The sequence below is a fragment of the Garra rufa genome, chromosome 13 (genome assembly GCF_049309525.1).
Source record: "Garra rufa chromosome 13, GarRuf1.0, whole genome shotgun sequence".
NCBI classification, from domain to species: domain Eukaryota; kingdom Metazoa; phylum Chordata; class Actinopteri; order Cypriniformes; family Cyprinidae; genus Garra; species Garra rufa.
The window spans coordinates 22,118,886-22,145,779 of NC_133373.1; the positions used below are offsets into that span (position 1 = coordinate 22,118,886).

The window sequence follows — 26,894 nt, forward strand, 5'->3', positions numbered from 1 at the left end:
CAGGAGCGTGTTTGGCCCAAGTAAGCGAGAGAAAGAAATATCTCAAAGATAAAGAGACTGGATCCTCGCTAAACCATGGCAGGTTGGTGTGTGGGGGAGGAAGTGAGCTGGCAGTAAAGCCGCCCCCTTCTGGGCCTATTGGCATGATGGGATGAGTAAATACCCTCACCATCCAACAGTGAAGGGCATCTGTGAGCACAGAGGGGAAGCTGAACATTTCAGCACTGACATACACACACAACAATATTCCATGGATTAATTAACCTTTCGTGGTACGGTACCTTTCCTCACAAAAATACAATCTGAGTGTCTATACACATACAGCCTTGATTGTAGCTGAGAGAATGCAAACGCGGACAACTTAACAGATTCCAGCAGATTAGAATACAGCCAAATATAATAGAGGCGACAGTCCAAAAAAATTTGCGCACACGCTTTTCGCACCCCACACAACCACATACGCACGACCGTGGCAGAGATCCAGGGATGTTGTTCGGCTTTCGTCTGGCACGGTACATGATGCTCCTGTTAGTTTTGGATCGGACCATCATGACACTCCGGTCACCCTCTTGAAGTCCTGGCAGCCATTTACAAACACCACACGGCGCCTAAAGCAGCCAAATCCACTCCATTACAGCTAAAGCCTGCCAAACACCTTCTTAGTTTGTAATGATAATATGGAAGTCAACAATAATAAAGTAAATCAATTTAATCAAAGTAACAATCAGGGGCATAGCAGACCCTCCAAACACTTTTTGGCAATTAATAATTGATTTTAAGAATGCAAAGAAAACACTGCAAAATTGGTTGTGTCGACAACACACAAATGGTAAGCATCAATCCTACTATGGCTACAGCCTACTTACCAACATTTGCCTTTCAGCAAACCAGGCAGTGCTGTTCCTCCTTGTAATAATTAAATAATTCCTTACATTTATATAGCGCTTTTCTAGGTACTCAAAGTGCTTTAGAAGGGGGGCAATCTCCTCATCCACCTGGATGATGTGATGGCAGCCATATTGGCAAGAACACCCACCACACACCAGCTTACTGGTGGAGAGGAGACAGAGTGATGAAGCCAATCAGAATATGGGGTTGATTAGGAGGCCATGATGGTCAGAAGCCAATAGGTGAATTGGGCCAAGATGCCAGGGTTACACCCCTACTCTTTTTCGAAGGATATCCTGGGATTTTAATGACCACAGAGTCATGGAGTCAGGACCTCGGTTTAACATCTCATCTGAAAGATGGTGCTTTTTGTCAGTATAGTATCCCCATCACTATACTGGGGCGCTAGGACCCATACACACCACAGGGAGGTGGAGGTGGAGGTGAAGTGAGGCCAAGTATGGTGACCCATACTAGGAATTTGTGCTCTGCATTTAACCCATCCAAGTGCACACACACAGTAGTGAACACACACACACACACCGTGAACACACACCCGGAGCAGTGGGCAGCCATTGCTGCGGCGCCCGGGGAGCAGTTGGGGGAACGGTGCCTTGCTCAAGGGACTCACCTCAGTCTTGGTATTGAGGGTGAAGAGAGTGCTGGTAATTCACTCCCCCCACCTACAATCCCTGCCGGACCTGAGACTTGAACCTGCAACCTTTGGGTTACAAGTCCAACTCTCTAACCATTAGGCCAAGGCTTATCAGTATATTAGATGTTAGGTTAATTGTGACCAGCCGATACCTTTTTTTGCCAATTCCGATTTTCATTTTAAGAACTATAATTGACAGCATATACAAACACAAAACCTATACTTTTTTTAATGCCAAAAAAAAAAAAAAAAAAAAAAAAAAATTACATAATAAAAGAAATTATAAAACATTACAATTCCCCCATTCTGGACCAAGTTCTTTCACTTAAACCAATCTCAAAATGAAGTGCTCAGTGACTAGAAAGAGCTAGAAATAACAATTAACTAACAATAAGTTGATGTATATAATAAAACAGACATCATTTCCCACTTTGTTTATAAATGTTTATTTTCTAACCTTATTAAATGTGTCATCTTTCACATCAAATGTTACATTGTTTTAATTAATTCAGTTTATTAATATTAAGAAACTGTAAAGTTGTTACCATTCAAATGAAATCAGTATCTTTGCACTGCAGCTCTCTTTTTAGTTGTCTCAGTCTAAATTACATTCACACTGCTATTTTAGGAAGCCAAACAAATTAAAATATAATAATAATAATGATAACAATGACAGTAATAGCCACCGTATATAATTAAAACAACCGCACCGTAAAATAAATGAAAATGAATACTTCACAGGTATATTATTTTTTGCTTTGCACTACAGTAGGGAAATTAATGTTTCCTTCCAAATTTCTACACTTGAAAGAGATATTTTGAATTTAGACTGCATTTAAACTGCTAGCTGTCAGCAATTCATACTGCACTTTTAAGCTTTTATTTAGACGGAAATGACAGCAGAGCCTTTTTGACGGAAAACTCCAGCTTCAGTGAAAACAGGCTTACAAAAAATGTAGCGAAATGCTGTAATCATCTGCCAAAAATAATTATTTTTTATTGTATTACTGATGGTTTCAGCTCACGGTTGTTTTGTTTACAGTGAAACTCTAAAAGAACATATTAATTAGTTGGGGATCATTTGGGGGTTTTTATGAATGCCCTGACAAGGTTTTGCTTAGAGCCCTCAAAAGTCTAGGGACCCGCACTGAAATCAGATGAAATCATGTGATAAATATTCATGAGTCAAGCATTGTGAAATGACTCATATACCCCTTTTAAACAAAACCATTAACAAAACAAAATAATCATTTAAAATAATCTCTATATAACAGATCGATTAGTAACATTAGTGACTAGTTTCACGTTCTGTCCCATTCAGATGAAAGCGCTCTTGTCTTGGTGAAAATGAATGATTTGGTAAGCTCTAAATCAGACTTGACTTGGACTCATGAACAAAAGTCTCTATGCATAACAAGGATAAATGGCTATTTTCTTGAAATTCTGTTCCACAATTCAGATAAAGTATTTTTTGTGCACTTTTTTTCTTGCATGATTATGAGGCCGTTTCAGTGGCGAGGCCAGAAATCCCCAAGAGGGTGGACCTTGGTGAAATATAGTGAACCTCTATTGTGTGCCTTCTTTCAAATGTCATTATTGGCTTTAAATAATGACTATTTCTTTAGCATTTACAAACAACATTTGCTTGTATTATACAGCCAAATGTATAGCTGCACACTGTATAGTACTTGAGTTAGAACTGTTCCCAGCATGCATCATGGCACGAATAAGTCATGCAAACTGTTTTACAGTGTTTAATGTTAACTATGTTATTTACATTGGTGCGCCTTTCAATAATGTTAAACAAAAGTGTCCACACACTGAAGATCATACCTACAAAACATCTATTTTTCCAAGAAACAGAGCAATGTTTCAACCAATCAGGTCTTCATTGGGCACCTGACAGGTTGAAACTATTTCTTAGAAATAATGTTTTTGGTTTAGCATATGTATCTTATTGTCCTGCACTTGAAATTAGTTTTAGTTATGTGTCATGTGGTGTTGGCGGCATCTCTGTCTTTAAATATTTATTGCTGAATGTACAGTGCCCTCCACTAATATTGGCACCCTTGGTAAATATGAGCAAAAGTGGATGTGAAAATAAATCTGCATATTTTAACCTTTTAATCTTTCATTCAAAAAATTCACAAAATTCTAACCTGTCATTGAAGTAGATCAATAGAACCTAGGGGTGAAATCTCATTATGAAATAAATGTTTTTCTCTAGTTCACGTTGGCCAATATTATCGGCACCCAATTATTGCTTTTCCCAAGATAACAGTTCTGAGTTTTCTCCAACAATGTCTAATGAGTTTGGAGAAGACCTGACATCAGAGACCATTCATTGATACAGAATCTCACTCTTCCCAGCTTCATGTTGGTGCTTCTTCTCTTCAGTTTCTATACAGAGTTCAGGTCAGGGAACTGGGACGGCCATGGTAGAAGCTTCATTCTGTGCAAAGTGACACAATTTTTGTGTTGATTTTAATGTTTGTTTTGGATCATCGTCCTGCTGAAAGATGCAACCATGGCCCATTATAAGATTTCTAACAGAGGCAGTCAGGTTTTGATTTTTTATCTGCTGGTATTTGATAGAATCCATGAAGCCATGTATCTAAACAAGATGTACAGGACCTCCGGCAGAAAAATACTGTAGGTCCACAACATTAAAGACCCAGCAGTATTTTTAACTGTGGGCATGGGGTACTTTTTTTTTTATCCCTGTCAGCACCAAAACCATTTGGAGGGTTAGGTGCCAAAAAGCTATTTTTTAGTTTCATCTGACCATAGAAGCCAGTCCTGTTTGAAGTTCCAATCATGTCTGACAAGTGAATATGCTGAAGTTTGTTTTTGGGTGAGCCAGGAGGATGATGTAGGGGCTGTTTGATCATTTTATTTTAGGCTTTCTGAACCCAAGACTCAACAATTCTCTGCAATTCTCCAACTGTGATCCTTGGAGAGTCTTTGGCCACTCAAACTCTCCTCCTTATCATGCATTAGGATGATATAGACACACATCCTTTTCTAGGCAGATTTGTAACATCTTTAGTTGATTGGAACTTCTTAATTATTGCCCTGATGGTGGGAATGGGGATTTTCAATGCTTTAGCTCTTTTCTTACAGCCACTTTCTATTTTGTGAAGCTCAACAAACTTGTTCTGCATATCAGAACTACATTCTTTGGTTTTACTTCTTGTGATGGATGATTAAGGGAATTTGGCTTTTGTGTTCCTCATATTTATAATCCTGTGGAACAGAAAGTCATGACTGGACAATTTTATACTCCTAGCAACCCTGGTGTGCTAAAAAAATTGTAATATTAATGGGAATATACTTTAGAGATATTTTACTCAAATTTTTTGGGGTGCCAATAATTGTGGCCAACGTGAACTAGAGAAAAACATTTATTTCATAATGAGATATCCCCCCCATTTTCCAGCGTTTTACTTCAATGAAAGGTTACAATTTTGTGAATTTTTCGAATGAAAGATCTAAAGGAAAAACGATGCAGATTTATTTTCACAGTCACCTTTGCTCATATTTACTAAGGGTGCCAATATTAGTGGAGGGCACTGTAAGTCATATAGTATGGTGGTATTAAGGATGCCACACGCCAACTTCACATAACTTGGTCTGTTTTTTTCCTCATCATTTATTCTGTCATATTATCCAGAGCTCATAAAGTTAAATATTCCATAAATAAAAAACACTATATATGACTAATGAACCCACAACTTTCCTACCAAGATGTCAACTTATCCTATCTTATGTGTTACTGTGAGAAATAATCACTCTAAAAGTGAGACAAAACCACTCACTATGAAACAATTATCTGTCTAGAGCAATGGACAACGTAGCAAGGCACAACTAATAGAAATAGTGATCATGTTTAGATCCGTAAAAATTAGAATTCAATCAAATAAAACCACATCCTTGTACATTATGTGAGCTATGATTATTCACATTATTAATTTAATTTCCAGCCATTATTACATTCCTGCATCTTGATTGATTGAGTGGAACAGTGGCACATCACCCTAATGTGGCCTCTTTCCTGTCTACAGTCCACTGCAGCTCTTCAGCACAATGGCAACACATTTCCTTTGTCTGTAAAAACTTGTTTGTCTGAGGAAATTTCAACACATATTTATTTGCGAAATAAATGGAATCATTTAATAAACGTTAAATGAAGGCACAGACACAGTCAGGAGCATATGCGTGGTTTTGAGTGAAAGAAAACAATTACCAGTTACCATAGTTACCAATTAATTTACTACTGAGTGTGCGTTTCAGAAAACTAGCCTAAATGTTTAGCGGGTTTCTTGCCAACTAAAGAAGAAAAAAATCTATTTCCAAAATCAGACTTGGATTTATGACAAAGAAGATTTGTGAACATAGACAGCAACTCCCAACGGCATGTTAGCCCAACAAAATACTGCTCTACATGTGAAGTGTATGGGAGACTCAACGCACAATTGATTCTAATAGAGATATTATAATCAACATTTCTGCACTAATGTATTTATAATCAGTGTTTCTCTCACTCAGTATTTTTTATTTATTTATTTATTTATCATTTTGGTAAGACTTTACAGTAAGGTTCCATTAGTTAATGTTATTTAATGCAATAACTAACATGAATGAACAACACATTTATTACAGTATTTGTTAATGTTGAAAATGAAAATACATTACAAAAAAAAAGAAATCTTCATGGAAACTCTATATGGCTTTGTGTCTAAAACCTTAAGAGGTGATTTCAACAGGTTTAGAAATAGACTTGAGCTCCATTCACACCAAGAACGATAGCTTACTTAAGTTGCTTTTATACGCCGCCATTTTGAATCGAAAACGAGGCTGTGAGGAATAGCATTCCAGCAACGCCCACTGTGGCGTATTGGGATGTAGATTGTTTAGTCATAAAAATTAAGAGAAAATATAATTTCACTAATTTCCACAGGACAAAGAACTTCAGAAAATGTGCATCATTAAAGTTTGATGGGACATAGGACCTAACTTTCAGGTAACAATATTGCATTTATTTAAGAAAATGACTGTGGAAACTAGCCAGTTGGCTAATTGCTCATTTATAATGTGAGCATGTTTATCGTCCTTTAAATGTTTACGCAGAGCTAAAATGTTATGTTTTACTACAACAACTAAACTAAATATCTCCATTTTGTATAGATTACAAAGAACACAAGAGTGTGCTCAACATTTTACTCAGGATTGTTTTTCAAAAACACTGACTGGAATTAGGAAGCTTAAGGAGGGTTCAGCTCCGTCTGTGTTTACCTGGACTCAAAGACCTCACGAAAAGAAAACCTTGCGATCGTAAATGAAAAAGATATTATATTTAAATGATGGTTTAAAGATTAACATGCTTAATAGTTTGTGTTAAGAGCCTGCAGTTAGATTGTAAGCCTCTTTCAGACAACATGTTAAGTCATACAAAAAACAGTGGGTAGAAAGTTTATTTTTATGCAAAGCGATAAAAAGACAACATTTATTTATTAGTTTGCCGTGTAGTGTTTGAGGTCAACCTCTTTTAAAATCGCAAAATGATATTCAGAACATTATTTTTTGTTTCTGTTTTGCTTTAAACAAGGAAAATGTCATGTTTATCGTAATTTCATAATAAAGGTCGGGAAGACGCTTATGACCTAGCTGCAGGCTCTTAACACAAACCATTAAGCATTTTAATAACATCATTTGAAAAACTCTGTGTAAACGTTTAAAGGAAGATAAACATGCTCACATTAGAAATTTTGCAGTCTTTCCACAGTCATTTTCTTAAATAAATGCAATATTGTTACCTGAAAGTTACGTTATATATCCTGTCGAACAATCCACGTTTTCTGGAGCTCTTTGTCCTGTGGAAAAATGTGAAATGACCTATTATATTACGGTTATACGATCTACATCCCGGTACGCAACAATACGCCACAGTGGGCGCTGCTGGACCGCTATCCCTCACAGCCTCATTTTGGATTCAAAATGGCGGCGGGCTGAATAAGGCGTATGGAATTCATGCAAGTTCAATCAGCCTCTAATTTAATTTAATTTCATTCAATTTTTGATTTGATTTTCAATTCAGCCCTTAGTTGATGATTTTGGCTTCCATTGTCCATTCTCACATCATTTTGGCTCTCAACGAATTACAAAATGTAAGTAAAAATTTTCAACTTTAATATTTATTGAGATTCAATGTGTGATTAAAGTGTTCCCAGTAAGGGTTGGGGGGGAAAATGGATTCACATTTGAATCGCGATTCAGTCTTCTAGCGATTCGGATCGATTCACAAATTTCAAAAATTGATTTTCTAGTAAATATAATAATAATAGCCTAATAATAATTACCCAACGATATAACTGCGAGAGAAAGCATCAATATACAGTCTTGAGAATGACACAAATATTAGTTTTCACAAAGTTTGCTGCTCAACTGCTTTTAGATTTTTGTTTCAGTTGTTTCTGTGATGTACTGAAATATAATTACAAGCACTTCATACGTTTCAAAGGCTTTTATCGACAATTACATGACATTTATGCAAAGAGTCAGTATTTGCAGTGTTGGCCCTTCTTTTTCAGGACCTCTGCAATTCGACTGGGCATGCTCTCAATCAACTTCTGGGCCAAATCCTGACTGATAGCAACCCATTCTTTCATAATCACTTCTTGGAGTTTGTCAGAATTAGTGGGTTTTTGTTTGTCCACCCGCCTCTTGAGGATTGACCACAAGTTCTCAATGGGATTAAGATCTTGGGAGTTTCCAGGCCATGGACCCAAAATTTCAACGTTTTGGTCCCCGAGCCACTTAGTTATCACTTTTGCCTTATGGCACGGTGCTCCATCGTGCTGGAAAATGCATTGTTCTTCACCAAACTGTTGTTGGATTGTTGAAAGAAGTTGCTGTTGGAGGGTGTTTTGGTACCATTCTTTATTCATGGCTGTGTTTTTGGGCAAAATTGTGAGTGAGCCCACTCCCTTGGATGAGAAGCAACCCCACACATGAATGGTCTCAGGATGCTTTACTGTTGGCATGACACAGGACTGATGGTAGCGCTCACCTTTTCTTCTCCGGACAAGCCTTATTCCAGATGCCCCAAACAATCGGAAAGAGGCTTCATCGGAGAATATGACTTTGCCCCAGTCCTCAGCAGTCCATTCGCCATACTTTTTACAGAAGATCAATCTGTCCCTGATGGTTTTTTTGGAGAGAAGTGGCTTCTTTGCTGCCCTTCTTGACACCAGGCCATCTTCCAAAAGTCTTCGCCTCACTGTGCGTGCAGATGCGCTCACACCTGCCTGCTGCCATTCCTGAGCAAGCTCTGCACTGGTGGCACTCCGATCCCGCAGTTGAATCCTCTTTAGGAGACGATCCTAAAGAGATTTTTTTTTTCCCTCTCATCTTGTATTTATTCCCTTTAGGGGTTCCGTAATAAAAGTCATTTGCTTTCTGAACATGGTTAATAGTTATATATAATATAATAGTTATTAGGAAACACTAATTTCTTTAGTCAGTAGTACTCATACTTTAGACTGGTGTGTTTTTGTAGCAAATACTGGTGCATTTGATGTCCATTTTGCACAAAAACTGTGATGAAAAACTGAATCCTGATTAAAAATCGTACAATTGTGAATCGATTTTTAATTGAATCATGACCCCACGAATCGATATGAATCAAATCATCAGGTACCTAAAGATTCCTACCACTAGTTCCTAGAGTATATTAGCGTCCACACCAGAGGACAATAACATTGTGTTCATTATAAGTGTTCGCTGCTATTTGGTTTGACACTTTAAATGCTTGAGTAGGATGGATGGAACAATCATTCTGAAAGTGATCCCAACAATCATTCATCTGTGCAATTTTCATTATGGTTGAAGTGTGGACTACAGTCCTGCTGTGGTGTTTTCTTTTACAGAAAACGATTGTTAAAACTATAATATAATCTTTAACGTTGTCATTATAGCTATCGTCCTTGGTGTGAATGGGCCTTTACAGTTGTGTGTTCGATTAGTCATACAATAGGATCCATCTTACAATATGTTCTATTGTTGTAGGCCTTTTTTCAGTAAGGCCTGCTCATCGAGTGCATGCTTACCGCATGTGCCTCAAATTGGTGTCTAGGAAAGCCCATCACTGGGTTACACAACTGAGCTCTAGTGTGATACAACGTTCACCTGTCTGACTCAATTAATTAAAAGCTCATCATGTAAAGAGCACTTGACAATGACAGGACTATCTTTAGCAGCGTCTGTATTTGCAGTGAATCAGACAGAGGGAACGCTGACAGAAGGAATTATCAGAGATGTGAACCAATGTTTCTCTCACCTTCATTTGTGCAAAGGGCATGTCATAGCTCCCCACGTAGAGAAGACCCACCGTCTGCGGGATCAGTCTGGAGAAAGAGCGAAAATAAAGATCTAAATTAAATTTCACATCCGGACAAGCAAGCATTGTGATATTCCCCAAGACAGCGGAAGTCAGGGAAATAATAGCAGCTCAGCTATGGAGGATGTCCTCCGATACTGCCATGTAATTATCTGGGCTTCATAATAAGTACCTGTAAGACTTTCACAGTCAGGATGAGGTTCCCAAATACAAAGACAACAAGTGCTTTATACAGAGGCGTAGATTTGAAGGGGAATGCTCGGAAGAGAGTCTTTTTAAGGACAAGGATAAAGGGTTTTTTAAAAATCAATAGTGAAATTAATTTTGAATGAGATGCTGGTAAATGAAGCACTGACCTGACTGGGTCACAGAAATAAATGCACTAGGACACAGGGCATAAATATCTACACTGCTGTAGATTTTTTTAAAAGAAATTAATACTTTTATTCACCAAGGATGTGTTAAATTAATAAAAAAGTAATATCATAGATTTACATTGTCAGAAAATATTTATATTTTGAAAAAATGCTCTTCTTTTTAACTTGTTATTCTTCAAAGAATCCTGAAAAAACTAATCACAGGTTCCAAAAAATATTCAGCAGCACAACTGTTTTTCAACATTGATAATTAATATTAGAATGATTTCTGAAGGATCATGTGACATTTAAGACTGGAGTAACAGCTGATGAAAATTCAGCATGCATCACAGGAATAAAATATATTTTAAAGTATATTAAAATAAAAAACATTATTTTATATTATAATAACATTTTGCAAGATTACTGTTTTTTTTTCTGTATTTTTGATCTAATAAATGCAGCCTTGATAAGAATAAGAGACTTCTCTCTCTCTCTCTCTCTCTCTATATATATATATATACAAAATGGTTATGTTTTATGCTTACTAAGGCTTTATTTATTTAATAAAAAACATTTATTTTAAAATATAACTTATTGCTGTAATCAAAAGTGCATTTTCAGCATCATTACCGCAGTCTTCAGTATCACATGATGCTTCAAAAATCATTCTAATATGCTGATTTGATGATCGAGAAACATTTCTGATTTTCATGACAACTCAACCTGAGGTCCTTGGCTAATATTTATTATTGTGGTTATATTTTTTCTTCTGTTAAAAGAAATACATAAAGAAGAAATCCAAAATATTCAGTGTCACAGATGTATATTTACTGAGTCATGTACTGTTTTGTAGAGGGGGGTCAAAATCACAATTTTCACCTATGATTCAGAGCCAAATTACAGGAATGTAAAAATGACTTCAGAAAGATGATCAAATCTGTTGGATGCCAATGGTTCAAAATTAAGGGAGACCATTTTTTCTCCCAAGTTTATCCTTTAAGATTTTAGGTCTTAACCAACTTTTCTTTCACTATCTTCACTTTTAAGGCCCTATTTGGTTCATTTCCAGATATATTAGGATCAAATTTGGCTCCAAGAGTAAACTGGTACCAGCCAAAATCTATATGTGGGTTACTTTGCATACAGCTCATACTTTTCTTTTAAAGAGGAACGTCTGAAGAACAAATAATGTTGAACCAACAAATATATATTGTTTCTGTATCTGTCATCTTTCTAAAGTCATTTTACCCCACTGTATTTCGGCTTCAAATCTCAGGTAAAAATTGTAACCATCTACAAAACAGTGCATTACTCAGTAAATATAAATCCATGACATGTAATATTTTGGGTTTCATCACTATTTATGTCTATTTATAGTAACAAATTCAACAATTGGAGCCAGGGAAGTTTCTGAAATTTGGTCAACAGAGGATTTGTTGTAGAGAAAGTTCAAAATAACAGCATTTATTTAAAATAGCAATCTTTTGAAGCATTAGAAATGTCTTTACTGTAGGGTCGAAAATTAATAAGGGCTTTTCGCAAAAATGCCACCAAAATGAACAAAAACTGCTGCACAGATTCAAGATAAAAGGGCCAAAATTGCCCCTGCACAATTAAACAATGTATTACGGGTGTCACAATTAAAACAAAACACAAAGGAGAATCACTCACTGCTCTTGACTGAAGAACTTACAGTTGCTTTAATGAGTCAATGTATAATTTATGTATATAGTGTTTTATTTTTATATTTGTTAATTCAATTTCTTGAATGCTACTGATACACACACCTACTGTACCTACAAATTAAAACACTGTTTGTTTTATTTGTATATTATGTGTATTTGTAACATGTAGCCTATCTTTGTCCCTTTTTTTAATAACCACAATAAAATAATGACAAAGATTTTTTTTTATCTTTCCCCACTTTGGCCTAAATATCTGGCATTCCTTTTGTTTTATATTTTGTTACCTTGTAGGGTTTTTAAAATAGGAAAATTAGTTTGGCTGCACTGCTGTACTGCTCAGACAACTTGTAAAATAGTAAAACCAACATGACAAAGAATTGTGACATTTCTGACAAAAACAAACAAACAAACAAACAAACAAACAAAAAAAAAAACACGTTATATCTGATATTTTTGCCATATCGCTCACCCCTACCTTCACGAATGCAGAGAATGCCCCTGGAAATCTATTCCAGGGGGCAAATATTGCTGCTTAATAGAAAAGTTCATTTCTGGCCCTGCTTTACTGTCACTTTTGACCAATTTTTTATGTTGTTTCTGAATAAAATGATTAATTTCTTAAAAAAAAAAAGTTTTAGAACAGCAATAGGTGAGAATATTAACATACAGCTTTGTGTATTAATAAACACTACTATATTTACTGTTTGCCTCCCTACCCCACACCTAGCTTGGTCTAGAAAGTAACTGTAAAACAGATTATAACTATAATTCTTTGACAAAGTCACTTTTTACAGAAGCTACTTTTTAAAGAAGCTATTGAGTTTTTTGATTTGCCATGTAATATCTTCAAATAATCGTAATTTGGAAGCTTTTATCAGCAAATAATGCATTAACAATATTTTAATTAACCTGTAACTTTAATTCTACTTTTAACGGACCAAAAGGCAAGAAACCTGACTTAAAATATGAAACGATCACATTGCATTCCATCATATTATTCAGAAAAATAAATAAATGAGGACTGGAATTGGATTTAGAATGAGAATCGGCAATCACTGCCAATGGTTCTTTTGTCTTGCATTTGCTAACAAACAGTCAGTAGAATACTGTAGCCCTCTCCTCTCATCAGCGGTGCTCTATAATGGTCCCAGCTGTTCACACGTACACGCCCACTAAAATGTGTTACCATCCAAAATAGTAGTAAATCACCGGGGAGGAGACCGGATCCCAACCCTGACACTGAGGGGTAAAGAACACCCTGCCAGTCAAGCTAATGGTGCTGTATATTTGGAGCCTCCCGAAACACGATGACTGTGTTCAGCCTCTCTTACTGTGTGTCCTGTGAGCTTGTTTTATCACTCTGAATGCAGATATTTTTGTCAAATAATGAAACCAATGTAATTGTTTACGCAACCATTTGCAATCAATTTCAGTGTGGACCAGACCGTTAGTTGTCCAGGGACGAGACAGAGTGTCCACAAAAGCTGCTGTGTTTTGACGGTTTGGGCTAACATTGAGACATCTCTTTAGCAGCAGGCTGCTCTTTCGGCAGGTTGTGTCATTACGGTTTCCATAATTGGTATAGCAATGTGTGAACTGCTGAAACGTGCATTTCTCTCTTTCTAGTATAATTAAGACCATCAAGCTCAACCATCTGTTGACTGCTCAAAATTTTTTATTTAGGAGTATCTGGACCTCTTTATTCATTTGATGACAATGTTTCAGCAGAGATTCTGTGAAATTTACACTCACGTGAACAGACTGGATGATATTGGATGGCTGCATGTCAACCGCAATCTGTGAAACTGGCAGATCAAAAACGTAAAGCCACGTTCACACTGACAGTGATTAAACGGTTACCATGGTATCCAGCTGTATCAGCCAGCAGATCACTCGCCGCACTGTCATTGGTAGTCGGTGTAGCGTGTCATCGCTCATTTGCATAAAGGTCAAAGACAAATAAGAGCATCCTTAATAAAGGAAAGGAAAAACAAAACCAAAAAATATAAGTGCTTAAATTAATTCTTAAACATTTACTCTGTATTTAATACATAAATTAATAAAAAAAATTAAAAATAAGAAATGTTTGCATACAGTAACTAACTCTCTGAATGTTGGTCACACCACAATTATATATTTCGAAGAAATACTACTAGAAGAATATAGTAAACTACCTAAGGGTTTCTTTTCAAGAGTTTTCAAGAGTTTAATTTCTGTAATAAGAATGTTTTCTCTCATTATGATATCAAAACAGTACCATCCTTCTGTCAGAAATTTAGGAGTCCCTATATGTATAAATTGCATTTTTGATATATTTCTGGAAAAAAGAAAAACAGCCCAAATTGCCAAGCCGAATGCAAAAGGTACTATAATGGCCAAATATTTAGGAAAGGAAAGGAAAGGAGGTGAAGTGAGGCCAAGTATGGTGACCCATACTAGGAATTTGTGCTCTGCATTTAACCCATCCAAGTGCACACACACAGTAGTGAACACACACACACCGTGAACACACACCCGGAGCAGTAACTATCAATGGTAAATAACGTTGATACAGCCATGAGGGTCTATGAGGTCCTTTTTTTACATGTCTCTAAATGTTGGTCACACCACATTTATATATTTCTAAGAAATACTACTAGAAGAACATGGCAAACTACTTACGGTTTTCTTTTTTAACAGTTCAATTTCTGTAATAAGAATGTTTTCCCTCATTATGATATCAAAACAGTATTATTTTGAAATTCTGTCAGAAATTTTGAATCACTGTATGTAAGAATTGCATTTTTTATATATTTCTAAAATAATTGTTGGATCTGAACAAAAGAAAAACAGCCCAAATTGCCAAGCCGAATGCAAGAGGTACTATTAATGGCCAAATATTCGGCGTAACTACCAACGGTAAATAACGTTGATACAACGTTGAGTTGGCAAACTACTTAAGGTTTTCTTTTTTAAGAGTCCAATTTCTGTAATAAGAATGTTTTCCCTCATTATGATATCAAAACTGTACCATCTTAAAATTCTGTCAGAAATTTAGAGTCACTATACGTAAGAATTGCATTTTTTATTTACTTCTGAACACATTATTGAATCTGAACAAAAGAAAAACAGCCCAAATTGCCAAGCCGAATGCAAAAGCTACTATAATGGCCAAATATATTAGGCGTAACTACCAACGGTAAATAACGTTGATACAACGTTGAGTTGGCAAACTACTTAAGGTTTTCTTTTTCAAGAGTTCAATTTCTGTAATAAGAATGTTTTCCCTCATTATGATATCAAAACAGTACCATCTTAAAATTCTGTCAGACATTTTGAGTCACTAGATGTACTATTGTTATGTATTTCTGAACACATTCTTGGATCTGAACAAAAGAAAAACAGCCCAAAATTGCCAAGCAGAATGCGAAAGGTACTATAATGGTCAGGTAAGCCAAAAAAGTATAGTCTTCAACGCATCTGATTGAGTTTCTCTTGCATCTGGGAATGAGACACTTTTCAGAGAAAGGGAAAATGGAGGGTGGCAGAGCTGAAAATGGGAAAATAGTTCGCCTTTTAACAAGTCCAGGACTCCAAAGAAAAGTGTTAGACTGCTGACCATATGACAGAGAAGTCCTGATGGAAGATGGCAGCTGAAAAATCGCTCAATACCAAAAGTTTGAATGCTTGTGAATAAAATCATCTCTGGTCAATGACACATGTAAAAATATAATATTCATGTTTTGCAATGTGTGGTGCAGCCGTCAAGCAGAGTTTTCTCTTCACAAGCAGTGCCACCTCTCTCTCTCTATTGAAACTGAACTGGGAACTCGTGGCTTTTATAATATAGGTGTTCAAGGTCAGTGGAGATGCATCCAAACAGAAGCACACCTGTACATCATGCAGCTATAAAATGAATTCAGAAGGCTTAAATCCTTTTTACACTGCAGAGTCCGTACATTCAACAGGAGAATGTTTGATTTTTATTTCAGCCTTTTAGATTTCACTGCAACAAAGGCTTTTTACAAAAATGTTACTAGACTATTGAGACATGTTCTGAAAGAATCCGTTCTGCCTCCTTTAACACTTGGAGCGTGTTTGCAGAGCAGCTAGACTAATGAAATGTTTGTCTGTTTTCAAACCGCACAAATTTGAAGTACAAATTCATTTCCTTAAAAATTGCCCCAAATGAACCCAAGGTCTTCTCATTACAGCTCTCCAGCATTCAGTGTCATCTATGCAAAGAGTCAGGGGTTCTTTTATTACTTTAGCCATCTCATTTCAAAGCTCTCAGCAAATAAAGAGGGCATGGTGAGAGGGAAAAACACTCACAGATAAAGAGCGAGAGAGAGAGCTGTGTGGGAGGAGAGTGGAGATGTCATCTTTCTCTGTTTCCTGGCAGGGAAGTAACCCCGCTAATAACCTCAGCCGCTCGCTGACACATCTGCTGTAGAAAAGCCAGGCCTCTATGATGCTTTGATGACACTCACTGACCATTGGCTTTCTTGAAATATATATTTAACATACCCACTGGACATTTTTTGCCTTATCAATTAGGCATAGAAAAGCTTAAGAATATTGAAACATGGTAATGAAAGCTAAGAGCAAAATATCCACTGGGTAAAATCCTAATGATAATGCAGGAACGTTTACACGCAGTCATTAGAATCAATTCATTCCCATTGGACATACAGTTTACGTGCTCACACTACTCTTGTTATTATGATCATTTTAATTATTATAATAGCATAAATACAATTTTGGTTTTCATTTTTGGTTTGAGTGCTTGAAACACATTTGTAAACCACCTTATGAATCCATCTTTAGCCCCAAGAGCCAGCACTCCATTCATGCATTCTGTCTGCACTATTTTTAACTTTTGCTCTACGTATACATGCGTCAGACGAACATGTTTTCCACCACATCATGTCTTGCTGTTTTCCTTTCTTGAGAAAATGGCCTGTCATGTTAAAAATAGTTGAAGTTTTGTTGTGCAGGACATCAAAGTCAGATTTACACCAGCGTACCAATCAGAAAAATGTGTGGGCAGGACACTCAAGTTTACTGAGAGTATACAGTAGCAACTGTGCATTGGCCTCAGGGTTTAAAAACTACATTTTTAGTGTGTTCAAAGTAGAAACAGCATCATTTTCAAGTGGTGTTTCATTAGAGTGAAATAAAAGAATGCTTAATAACATTCTTTTGAACTGCTCTATGATCAGCTACATCATTAAACACATGGATGTAGATCTTCATGCATCTCATTCGACATTTCTTTTGATAACACAGAGCCCTCCTGGTGTAGAGTCTGTCACGGCACAGGTGAACGCTTTCCCTCATAATGCAAGTGCATGATGGAAAGCACACAGAACGTGCTTCTGCATTCCAATGCATCGATTTTTAATTGTTTTACTATTTACAAATGTGGCAAACAGACATCTTCGCCATTGGAGACGCATCTTGATGTTCACTGCGTTCATTTTCTGTGCTGTGCTGTGTCTCTTATTTTTACATGCAAGCAACAAATTCTGCGCAATTGGTTTCTTAATGTACTAAAAAATGACCAGTGTTGGGCATGTTACTTTAAAAAAGTAATTAGCAATAGTTACTAGGTACTTCTTGCATATAGTAATTGAGTTAGTAACTGAGTTACATCATTATAAAAGTAACTAACTACTAGGGAAAGTAACTACTGTGTTATTTGTAAAAAAAAAAAAGTTCAAATATGTCAAATAACTTCGATGCCCCCAATATTAAATATGTTAAATGAATAAAACATTGTACACTAATCTACACTATTTTAACGTTGCTGTGGGACAATGTGAGAGACACCTTCCAGGGGCTAAATATCACGTTATTGGGGTCGCTTCAACCCATGGACATGAAAACATCCCGCGACAACCCTTTGGTGGTTTAATTTTTTCTTATGACTGCGAAAAGAACTAAAACTACTCCGTCATTTTTAATCGTACAGATAAGAATAAGGTATCGTTTGAAACTGAAAAGGGTCTTTCATTTGTGTATAGTTATAATAACAACAACACAATGTGCTTTTGTAAAATAAATCAAATAAACAGGGTGCGCTCTCTGCTGCCTCCGTTACGTCCTTTCACAGACGTGTAAACAAACTTGAATCTCAGCGAATACCTGCCTCACAGACATGAGAAAATATATGTATAGACAGTTTGAAATGTCTACTTTTCAATAAAGTCATGTCGAAAACAAATATTCTCTGATTAGGTAATCCGTACGATACCAACGCGAGCTCCAGTTTTTCCTGTCTAAAATCATTTCCAATGTAATCACGCCCACGATTGGCTCCACATCACCTCAGTAAACAAACGTGAACATTCATCAAGTCCATCTTGGCTACTTTTCGTTTCTGGAAGACACGCTGAGAGGAATAAACCAGAATTTACCTCAGAAAAAGAACGGAGGAGATCATTCTGATGAGTAGCCTAAGATTACTTGCACCTGTTGTTATTGTGTTATTAAAAAAAACTTGGAAACACTGGAACACCTGCACTACTTTGCCTCTGGTTGGCAAATGATGGAAATTTACTCAATCATCATCAGTTATGTGGTTGTCACCAGAGAAATTTTTTTCGCAGGTCGTGTGGCTGAGAGAGAACCGCTTCATCGAGCTCAATTATAGTAATTTTATTGCATTTTATTGTTAAAGGGAACGTCTAATGTTATTTCATGCATTCTGACTTATTTATAATGCCAACCAGTTTAATAATCTTAAAAAACAAGTTGGACGTATGACAGAGTATTTCTGTGCCAAATACACACCTTCAGGGTTCGTTAAAGTTTCTGAAAGTTTTTTTTCGAGTATGGCCTTGCATTACATCACAAAAAGGGAAGAATTCCTTGTATGGTCAACTAAAGGCACAATTTCAGTCATTACCAATAGAGTTCAATGAAACTTGTGACCACAGTTTGCTAACGATGCTTTTGAAAAATGCACCCCAGAGCGAGAGCAAGAGCACACCCATCATTGTGGTTTATTCGGTTGCAGAAGTCGTTGGCAGCGCGAAGAAGGATTTTACATTCTGTTTTTGACCACAAAATCAACAGTGTTACCAAATAAGCTTGTTTTTGGTTGTGAGGGAAAGATAACCTTGTTCACCTTCTCAAAGAACCCTGCATTAAGGGAATAATTTATGTCAATGTCACAGCTTGCAGACGATCGCTACCACAAAAGCATGCTTGTCACTCCGCCCACAGCACGCTCCAGGAGCTTGATTGTTTTCGGAGAGAAGCGGTACAGCTGTATGTGTCTTTTATAAATCTGATAAAACTAAAGACCCTTCAGAGGTGTGAAGAATACACTTACTCTATACGTAAGATTTAATTAAGAAAACATCTTCATCAGTTTGACAGCACATGTGCTGCAAATACTCATAACACAAACAAACACAAAAACGTGCTGCAAGTAACACAGACCACAATGGTGGGGAACCCAACAATGCTTTAAAAAAATTAACCATGGTTTTATTATAGTAAAAGTATAGTAACCATGTTGTGGTTGTTTTTTCCCTCGTATTGATTACCATTTGGGTACATACTATGGTTAAAGTATGATTAGTGTTTTTAATTTACCATGGTTTATCTCTAGTAAGCATTTTTTATTTGTATTTATTTTATATAATATAATTATTTTAATAGTAAAGCCATGGCTAAATTGTGTAGGGAAAGTTGTAAAAGTAGCCAGCTTACATAACGCTCCACAGTTACAGTAGTTGTGTATTTTGTCAGTTTATTTAGGCTAATAATAAAAAAAGCTAAGGAATCATATGATCAGGATGTTAAAATAAAAAATAAAAAAATCACACTTTTCAGATTGATAAACATGTCCCAGGCAGGTTCGTCACTTGTTGGTGCGGTTCCCTTAAACATTTTTAATGTGGTCTATGAGTATTTGCAGCGTGTTTGTATTTGGTTGTGTTGTGAGTATTTTTTGTTGTGAGTAACCTGTGCTGTCAAACTGATGAATATGTTTTCTTAATTTGTAGGTGTTTGTTCTATTTGCATGTGTTTTTTGCAGCGCGGTGAGCTCTCTCGGTCACCGTAAAGGTCTGAGTCTGGTGATAATTTTGAAATAAAAGTAATACTGTGACAGAAATTGATCATTTTGCAACAGAAAAATGCATAAAAAAGTTGAGTTGGGCTGTCACCAATTTTTTGGTATAGCATAGCACATAAAATCTTACAGGAACCTAATATTTGTGATATTAACAAATCTGGAATATAGTTAGACATATGGATTTGGTTTTTATAGAAAATTTAGATCAAAATCTTTATTTTATATAAAATATTCCTTAGTACACTACATTTTATTGTCTAAACGTCTATCATATTTTTTACACGTTTATTTTTGGAAATGCTTTACAACAATAATCTGCTGTTTGTCTTCTTTAAAAAGAGACCAACCTTTCAGTTGAGGTTAAAAGTTTACACCCCCTTTTCGGAATCTACAAAATGTTAATTTTGTTTATTTAGTACTGACCTGAATAAGATATTTCATATAAAAGATTTTTACATATAGTCCACAAGAGAAAATAATAATTGAATTTATTTAAAAAAAAAAAAAAAGATCCCTTTCAAAAGTTTACATCCCCTTGATTCTTAATGATTCTAACATTAAGAGCCAGGGGTGAAAACTTTTGAACAGAATATTTATTTTTCTCATTTTGCCTAAATATCATATTTTTTTATTTTAGTAACAATCTTCAAAAACTACAGAAGATCGTTACATGTTTCCCAGAAGACAAAAGTTAAATTTACCCTGATCTTTAAATTCAAAAATTTTTCACCCCCGGCTCTTAATGCATGGTTTTTCCTTCTGGAGCATCAGTGGTGCACAAAAATGCTGGAAAATCAAAGAATTTGTGGGACATGAAGGATTTTCCGGAGAGCAGCAGGCAGTTTAACTTTCTCGACAAACAAGGGACTCGTGAACAACTATTCCTAAACAAAAAAAAAAACACAGCTGTGGATCATTCATTTAAGAACACAGTATTAAGAATAAAGGAGGAATTGATTACAATTTTCTTGTGTGGACTATATGTAAACATCTTTTATGTGAAATATCTTATTCAGGTCAGTACTAAATAAACAGCATACATTTTGTATGATCCCTCTTTTTTTGATAAAATAATTAACATTTGCGAATTCTGAAAGGGGGATGTAAACTTTTGACCTTAACTGTAGGTCTGTTTTCCAAAGCGTTTTTTTTTTTTTCGTTTGGCTAATGCCTTTTCACATCTTTGTTCAAAAAGGAGGAAGGGAGGGGTGACAGTTAAGAGGTTAAGGCATTTTTTTAAATTTACAGTTTAATGCTGTAAAATAAAATTTTACAGCAAAAGTTGCTCTGTCACTGACATTAAACCAAATAATGTTTCCTTGTATAAGGTGAGAAAAAGCTTTTTGTACATAGATTTTCTTTTGCTGTGGATTACTGTTGTTGTTTTGGAAGTGAATAGTGTTCATGACAAGGGAGGTGTGAGAAATGGGAAATGGATGTCATGAAAATTTATCAGGGTTGACAGAAATGGATTTCGTTTCTGTTTTCTGTAGCATTGTGCAAATTGTTCTGTTGTTTGTTATGGTTTTCGTTCCTGGAGTCTCATGTCTTAATAATATCCTAATTATGGACAAACAGTGATGACAAGCCTGGTTCCTAAAACAAGTCGCGAGACCGCATTGCTCTGTTCCGTTCCAGCTGCTTTGCAGGAACACATCTTGTGTGTACCTTCCCCAAGGCAGAAAATTATACGCAAGGATGATCCAATACCAAAACACAAACAAGCACTACAATATATGGGTGAACCTCATGAAAACATGTCCCAGTCATATTAAAAGAAGAAATTATATTTTGCGCTGCAACAATTAAGCACACTTCACCTCTATTTTTAAAAAACTGTAATGCAACCAGGCATCTTACTTTTTGAGTTTGGTTGTAAAAATGATTTTTGATGAGTCTAATCACCATAAATATCAGCATAAACTAAAAGCAGTAAAATAATCAGTTATTTTCACAATGCTTAATTGTCAAGAAAATGCAAAAATAAGGTCAAATATAGCAAGGACATGTTCTTGGCGGGATTTACACACATGGAAAGAAAAACAATTGCTTTGCGCACAAAAGTCTTTGCAGAAGGGTCAGCACTTTCCCTCTGGACCGCCTGCATTTAAAAGATAAGCCTGGCTCATTTGAGGACAGTAAAATCTCCAGTCTGGACGGAGTGGACAGATGGGTTGAGAGAGGCGTAAATGAGGAACGCTAGAGAACTCACACTTTATGCTTCGCTACATTTCTTCTGAGAGAAATGTCAAGCCGCACATAATCAAAGTCACCAGTCTGTTCAGGAACGGGCCTCACAAATCACATTTTGGTGCGTATTATGTTCCGAAAAGTAGCGACTCGAAAAGTTGCTAATGCTGCAACCACCTGCGTGTGACTCAGAGCTGAATGTTTTATAATCGCTCACACATCAGCGCATACATAAAGATAAAGAGAGACACACATGAGAAATCCCCTGGATGTCTCTGTCTCCATGTGAGTTGTGGGAAGTTTGTACGGATGTGTTCTGATGTTCAGCATTGATTTCAGCGTAGTGAACGCAGTTGCCATAGCGATGATGACTCACCCCTCCCCGCCGACTTTGGTGATCTTGAGTCTGAAATCGACCGAGTTGTGGCTGGGCGGCTTCCACTTCAGAATGTCATCACATCTGCCCGGCTTATATTTCTGTAGGGACACCACAAACACAGAGACCAATCAGTTTATGACATAAAGCAAACAATACCGTAGAACAACAACACTCCTTTATTAGCTATAAAAAACAGGGATGCTATATATTAGAAACAGTAACACATAACCAATTTGCAGCGTGCACTGAAAACAAAAAGACCCAAAATAGTGACTTCATGCATCAGCAGTTACATCCTGGTGAAATTGTCTCTATTTCCAAAACTAGTGAATCTTAACCTTATAAAGCCTACGCCATCATCCTCAAACTGATGAAAACATGACCAGACCTGTTGAAAACCCTGTTTTACACAATTTCCTACATGCTTTCTGTGGCCTGATTAATCGTTTTATCTTGGAAATACTTTTTTAGAAAGTAAAAGGCCTTGTGGTATAATTGTGATCATGGACCACAAAACCAGAATTTTGAAATTGAGATTTGTACATCATCTGAAAGCTGAATAAATAAGCTTTTCAATAGCCAGGTTTCCATCCAAGGTTTTTTTGCGGAAAAAATATTTAGACACAAATGATTTACGTTTAACCTTAGCACATAAATTCTATATCGATAGTTCAAATGTTGCAAACATTTGTTTGGAAACACTTTTTGTCAAGAAAAGCAGCTTTAATGCAAATAAATGTGGTTGTGTCACATGACAGAATTAGCCTATAGACAGTGTCCGAGTTTGTGGTGTTGCTCACGTTAAAGCACTGTTTCTCTGTATCATCATATTCATATTATTTTAGTATCTAAAAGTATTTTCTATATGGTAAGAAAGTTAACTTTCAAATATACATATCTTAATTTGATGTTCCTTTAGTACGTTTGCACGTTTAATCCTTTTGCATAAAAGTACACAATTTTACATTAATTCGTTTAGGCTTGTTAGCTTATATTTTCATTCTTGTTTTGTTCCTAGTTTTTAAAGGATTTGTTGTGGAGTGAGAGGAAGTAAAATAGCATGGTTTTTGAATATGTTTGGCTGACTGTATTTTATTATGACAATGAACAGGCTGTGTTGTCAAGTTAGTAATGCTTAAATGCACGACAAAAAGGCGGAAAGTGGAAACAACTTACAATACTCCTTTTGTGGTCATATAAGCGTAAGACATTATTTGAAACTATTTTAAATATTTCTTTTATTTGTGCACATTCACAATAAAAACAAAACATTGTGCTTTTGTAAAATAAAGGAAACAAACAGGATGCTGCTTTCTCAAGAGTGCATCACAAAAACTAAACAAAATTCTGCATATAGGCTGCTACTTGCTGCAGTTTTTTTTCCATTTTGTTAATTTATTAAAAAACACATATATATATTTTGCATATAAGCCTATTTAATTTTTTTTATATATATAGCTTTATTGTTTTTTTTCTGTTTGCAGAAGTGCTGCAGGTGTGTGAATGATCATGTGAATCCTCATGTTCTGTTGTTTATGCTGCTCACAGCCACGCAATTTAATTATAGTTTAACATAATCTTGTCAGTTAATTGCAACAACCGTTGGTTGTCAGTTAGGAGAAATAAAATAAATGAAATTAACATTCCTATTTCCAATACAGTCTAATTGTCCCAGGGAACATAATCCGAAGTAATACTGAATGTATTAGTGAGAAATTAGCTTGTTAGCTATTAATAAATTCAGGGAATGGGGAATATTTAGTTTTTAAATCATTTGTTTGTATGGAACAACTGCTAGAAAGACTGTGCTTTTGTGTAAAAGTGTTTTTTCTGTTAATTGAAATGTCTGTGATGAAATGCCTATTCTATATTTATTTTATACTTATAAGCTACACATTCACATAGTGTATTGAGCACTTATAAAGTGTGTAATTCACACAATACAAGCTATTAGTTTGTTTTATGTTTAGCTAATTAGTACACTGTTAGGACAGAAACAAGTATAAAGGGTCTATAAGACAAAAATAAGACAACAACCAATAAAGGCCTTATAAATAGCTTGTAATGGCATACAAGTCCATAACTAGTCACTTACAAATGCAGTTATTAGTCATTAATTACTGTCTAATTTCTGATCCTTAAAATAAAGTGTTACCAAAAACACCTATATAAATAAATAAATGAATACACAAGTAACTAAATAAAACCTAAAATATGTAAACTTTACATAAAAATAGTCTAATTTTCTATTTTAAATTTATTTATTTATTTTTTACTATTATTTTATATTATTTCATCAATCGTTGGATATGTTCAAAGGCAAGTGTAAATTTTTTGTTTAGTTTAATATAGTGCGATAAAGGTCTTAAAACAAATTCTACTGTGGGAAGTGGTGAAATGAAGATATTTTTTAATGAAACCTGAGAGATTTCTGTCCCTCCATTCAAAGTCCATTTGGAACAATATGAGGGTGGGTAAATGATGACAGAATTGTCATTTTTGGCTGATTATTCCTTTAAGATGCAGCCTACTGTATGTGGGCAGCTCTCTAAGTTTTGGAACAGAGCCATATAATTGCTGATGGAAATAGTTATGCTATAGTAAGCAATTTAGTCCTGTCTTCAATATTTTGCATTTTCACCGCTCCTCCATAATATTTTCTTTTCATCTTTCAGATTTCAGTCATTTGGTGTAAACCAGGTGAGCTACCACCACCGTACAGTGGGGTTATAGTGCATCTAGACCAATCAGTAAACATCTGTTTGTGATATTCAAATAAGAATGGAGATCTGATCATATTAAAGCAGTAGTTCTGGCATGAGCATGTCTTGTTATCTGTCCACCGTTCATAAGAATCCACATCCCACATAAGACAGTCTGTGTCAGTCAGTCAGACAAATGGCTGTAGTAAGGCAAATGTAACCATAATATAATTGGCTTCAAATATAAGAGAATATTTTAATGAACATAAAAATTCATTGTGCTCGTCTTCAAGAAAGAAGACAAACAATAATTAGATAACATGTCAACATGTCTTTCTGCAAACATGTTTCACAAAATCCTACAATAAAAACTGAATTCTGTCTAGTTATTAACTCCTTACTGTACATTTAAAGCACTATATATTTCATTGTCTTACAGTACAAGCTGTTTTGTGGAATAATTTCCCCTCATCTACATAATAATCCTGTAAATTGTGTCATTATAAACATATTTGAGGATACATTTTAATGTTTTAGTTTGTTAATACATGCACACTTTTATATTTTGTTTCCTGAATGATTTTAGTTTGGCCAGTGTGAAAATCCTTTGCAGGTTAAAAAAAAAAAAAAATCATCTGCGGCATGTGACTATAAGAACATTCATTATGCATTCATGTCAACGTTCTGGACGTGATGAATCAAATCTGGAGAAACCAAAGAGTGGGAAGACAAAAATGAGGCAAAGTAACAGATGCGTTGCCAGGAAACACGATTTGAGCCAGCAGGACCGCTACATGGTGGGAGGTTGTACCTCTAAAAGGCTCAGTGTAAGATTGGGGATGAAAGTATGGTTGTTACGGGTCAGAGTATCCAAACAACCTTCTCACTTTGCACCGTATGCCTCTCTGTAATAATCAAAGTTGTTTACCAGTGGCAACACTAATGATGAGGAGAGGATACAAACACTAGTGCCTAGGAACTATAAGAGCATCATCTCAGCAGGACCAGTAACTTCTCACAATAACAGCAACAGGCAGATATTACATGTCGAAACAGCCTGAAAACAGCTTTATAAAATGGATAATTCAAATATTGAAAGCTGATTGGTTGATACAAAATTCCAGATATTATAATATATAATATAGTACCTTTAGGAAAGATCATCCAAGATATGGATGAGTTTGTTTCTTTATTGAAACAAATTTAGCATTCTATCACTTGCTCACCAATGGATCCTCTGGAGTGAATGGGTGCCGTCATAATGAGAGTCCAAACAGTTGATGAAAACATCAAAAGAATCCACAAGTAATCCAAACCACTCCAGTCCATCAATTAACATATTGTGAAGAGAAAAGCTGCATGTTGTAATAAACTAAAGCAACTTTGCTTCCATTTGAAATACAAGTCCATATTCCATAATAGTGCTTCCTTCATTAAAAAAGATGTCTGGTCTGAATCAGGAGAAAAACGTGCACCGATCAAGCACCGTTTATAAGCCAAAACAGTCCAAATCAGCTCTAAACACAAATATGCCTGTGGATTTTGATGTGAGAAATAATATGGGATACAT

The 26,894-nt window shown here is 35.8% G+C and overlaps 1 protein-coding gene across 1 annotated transcript in view; it reads right to left on the bottom strand.

The window, feature by feature from the left end:
- rngtt (RNA guanylyltransferase and 5'-phosphatase) overlaps positions 1 to 26,894 on the bottom strand; it is a 162,569-nt gene that overhangs the window by 5,508 nt on the left and 130,167 nt on the right. Inside the window, exons 13-14 of the mRNA XM_073816395.1 lie at positions 22,620 to 22,720; positions 9,882 to 9,948 (exon numbers count right to left, since the gene is read on the bottom strand). Coding sequence (XP_073672496.1) covers positions 9,882 to 9,948; positions 22,620 to 22,720 — 168 coding nt within the window. The remainder of the gene's footprint in view (positions 1 to 9,881; positions 9,949 to 22,619; positions 22,721 to 26,894) is intronic.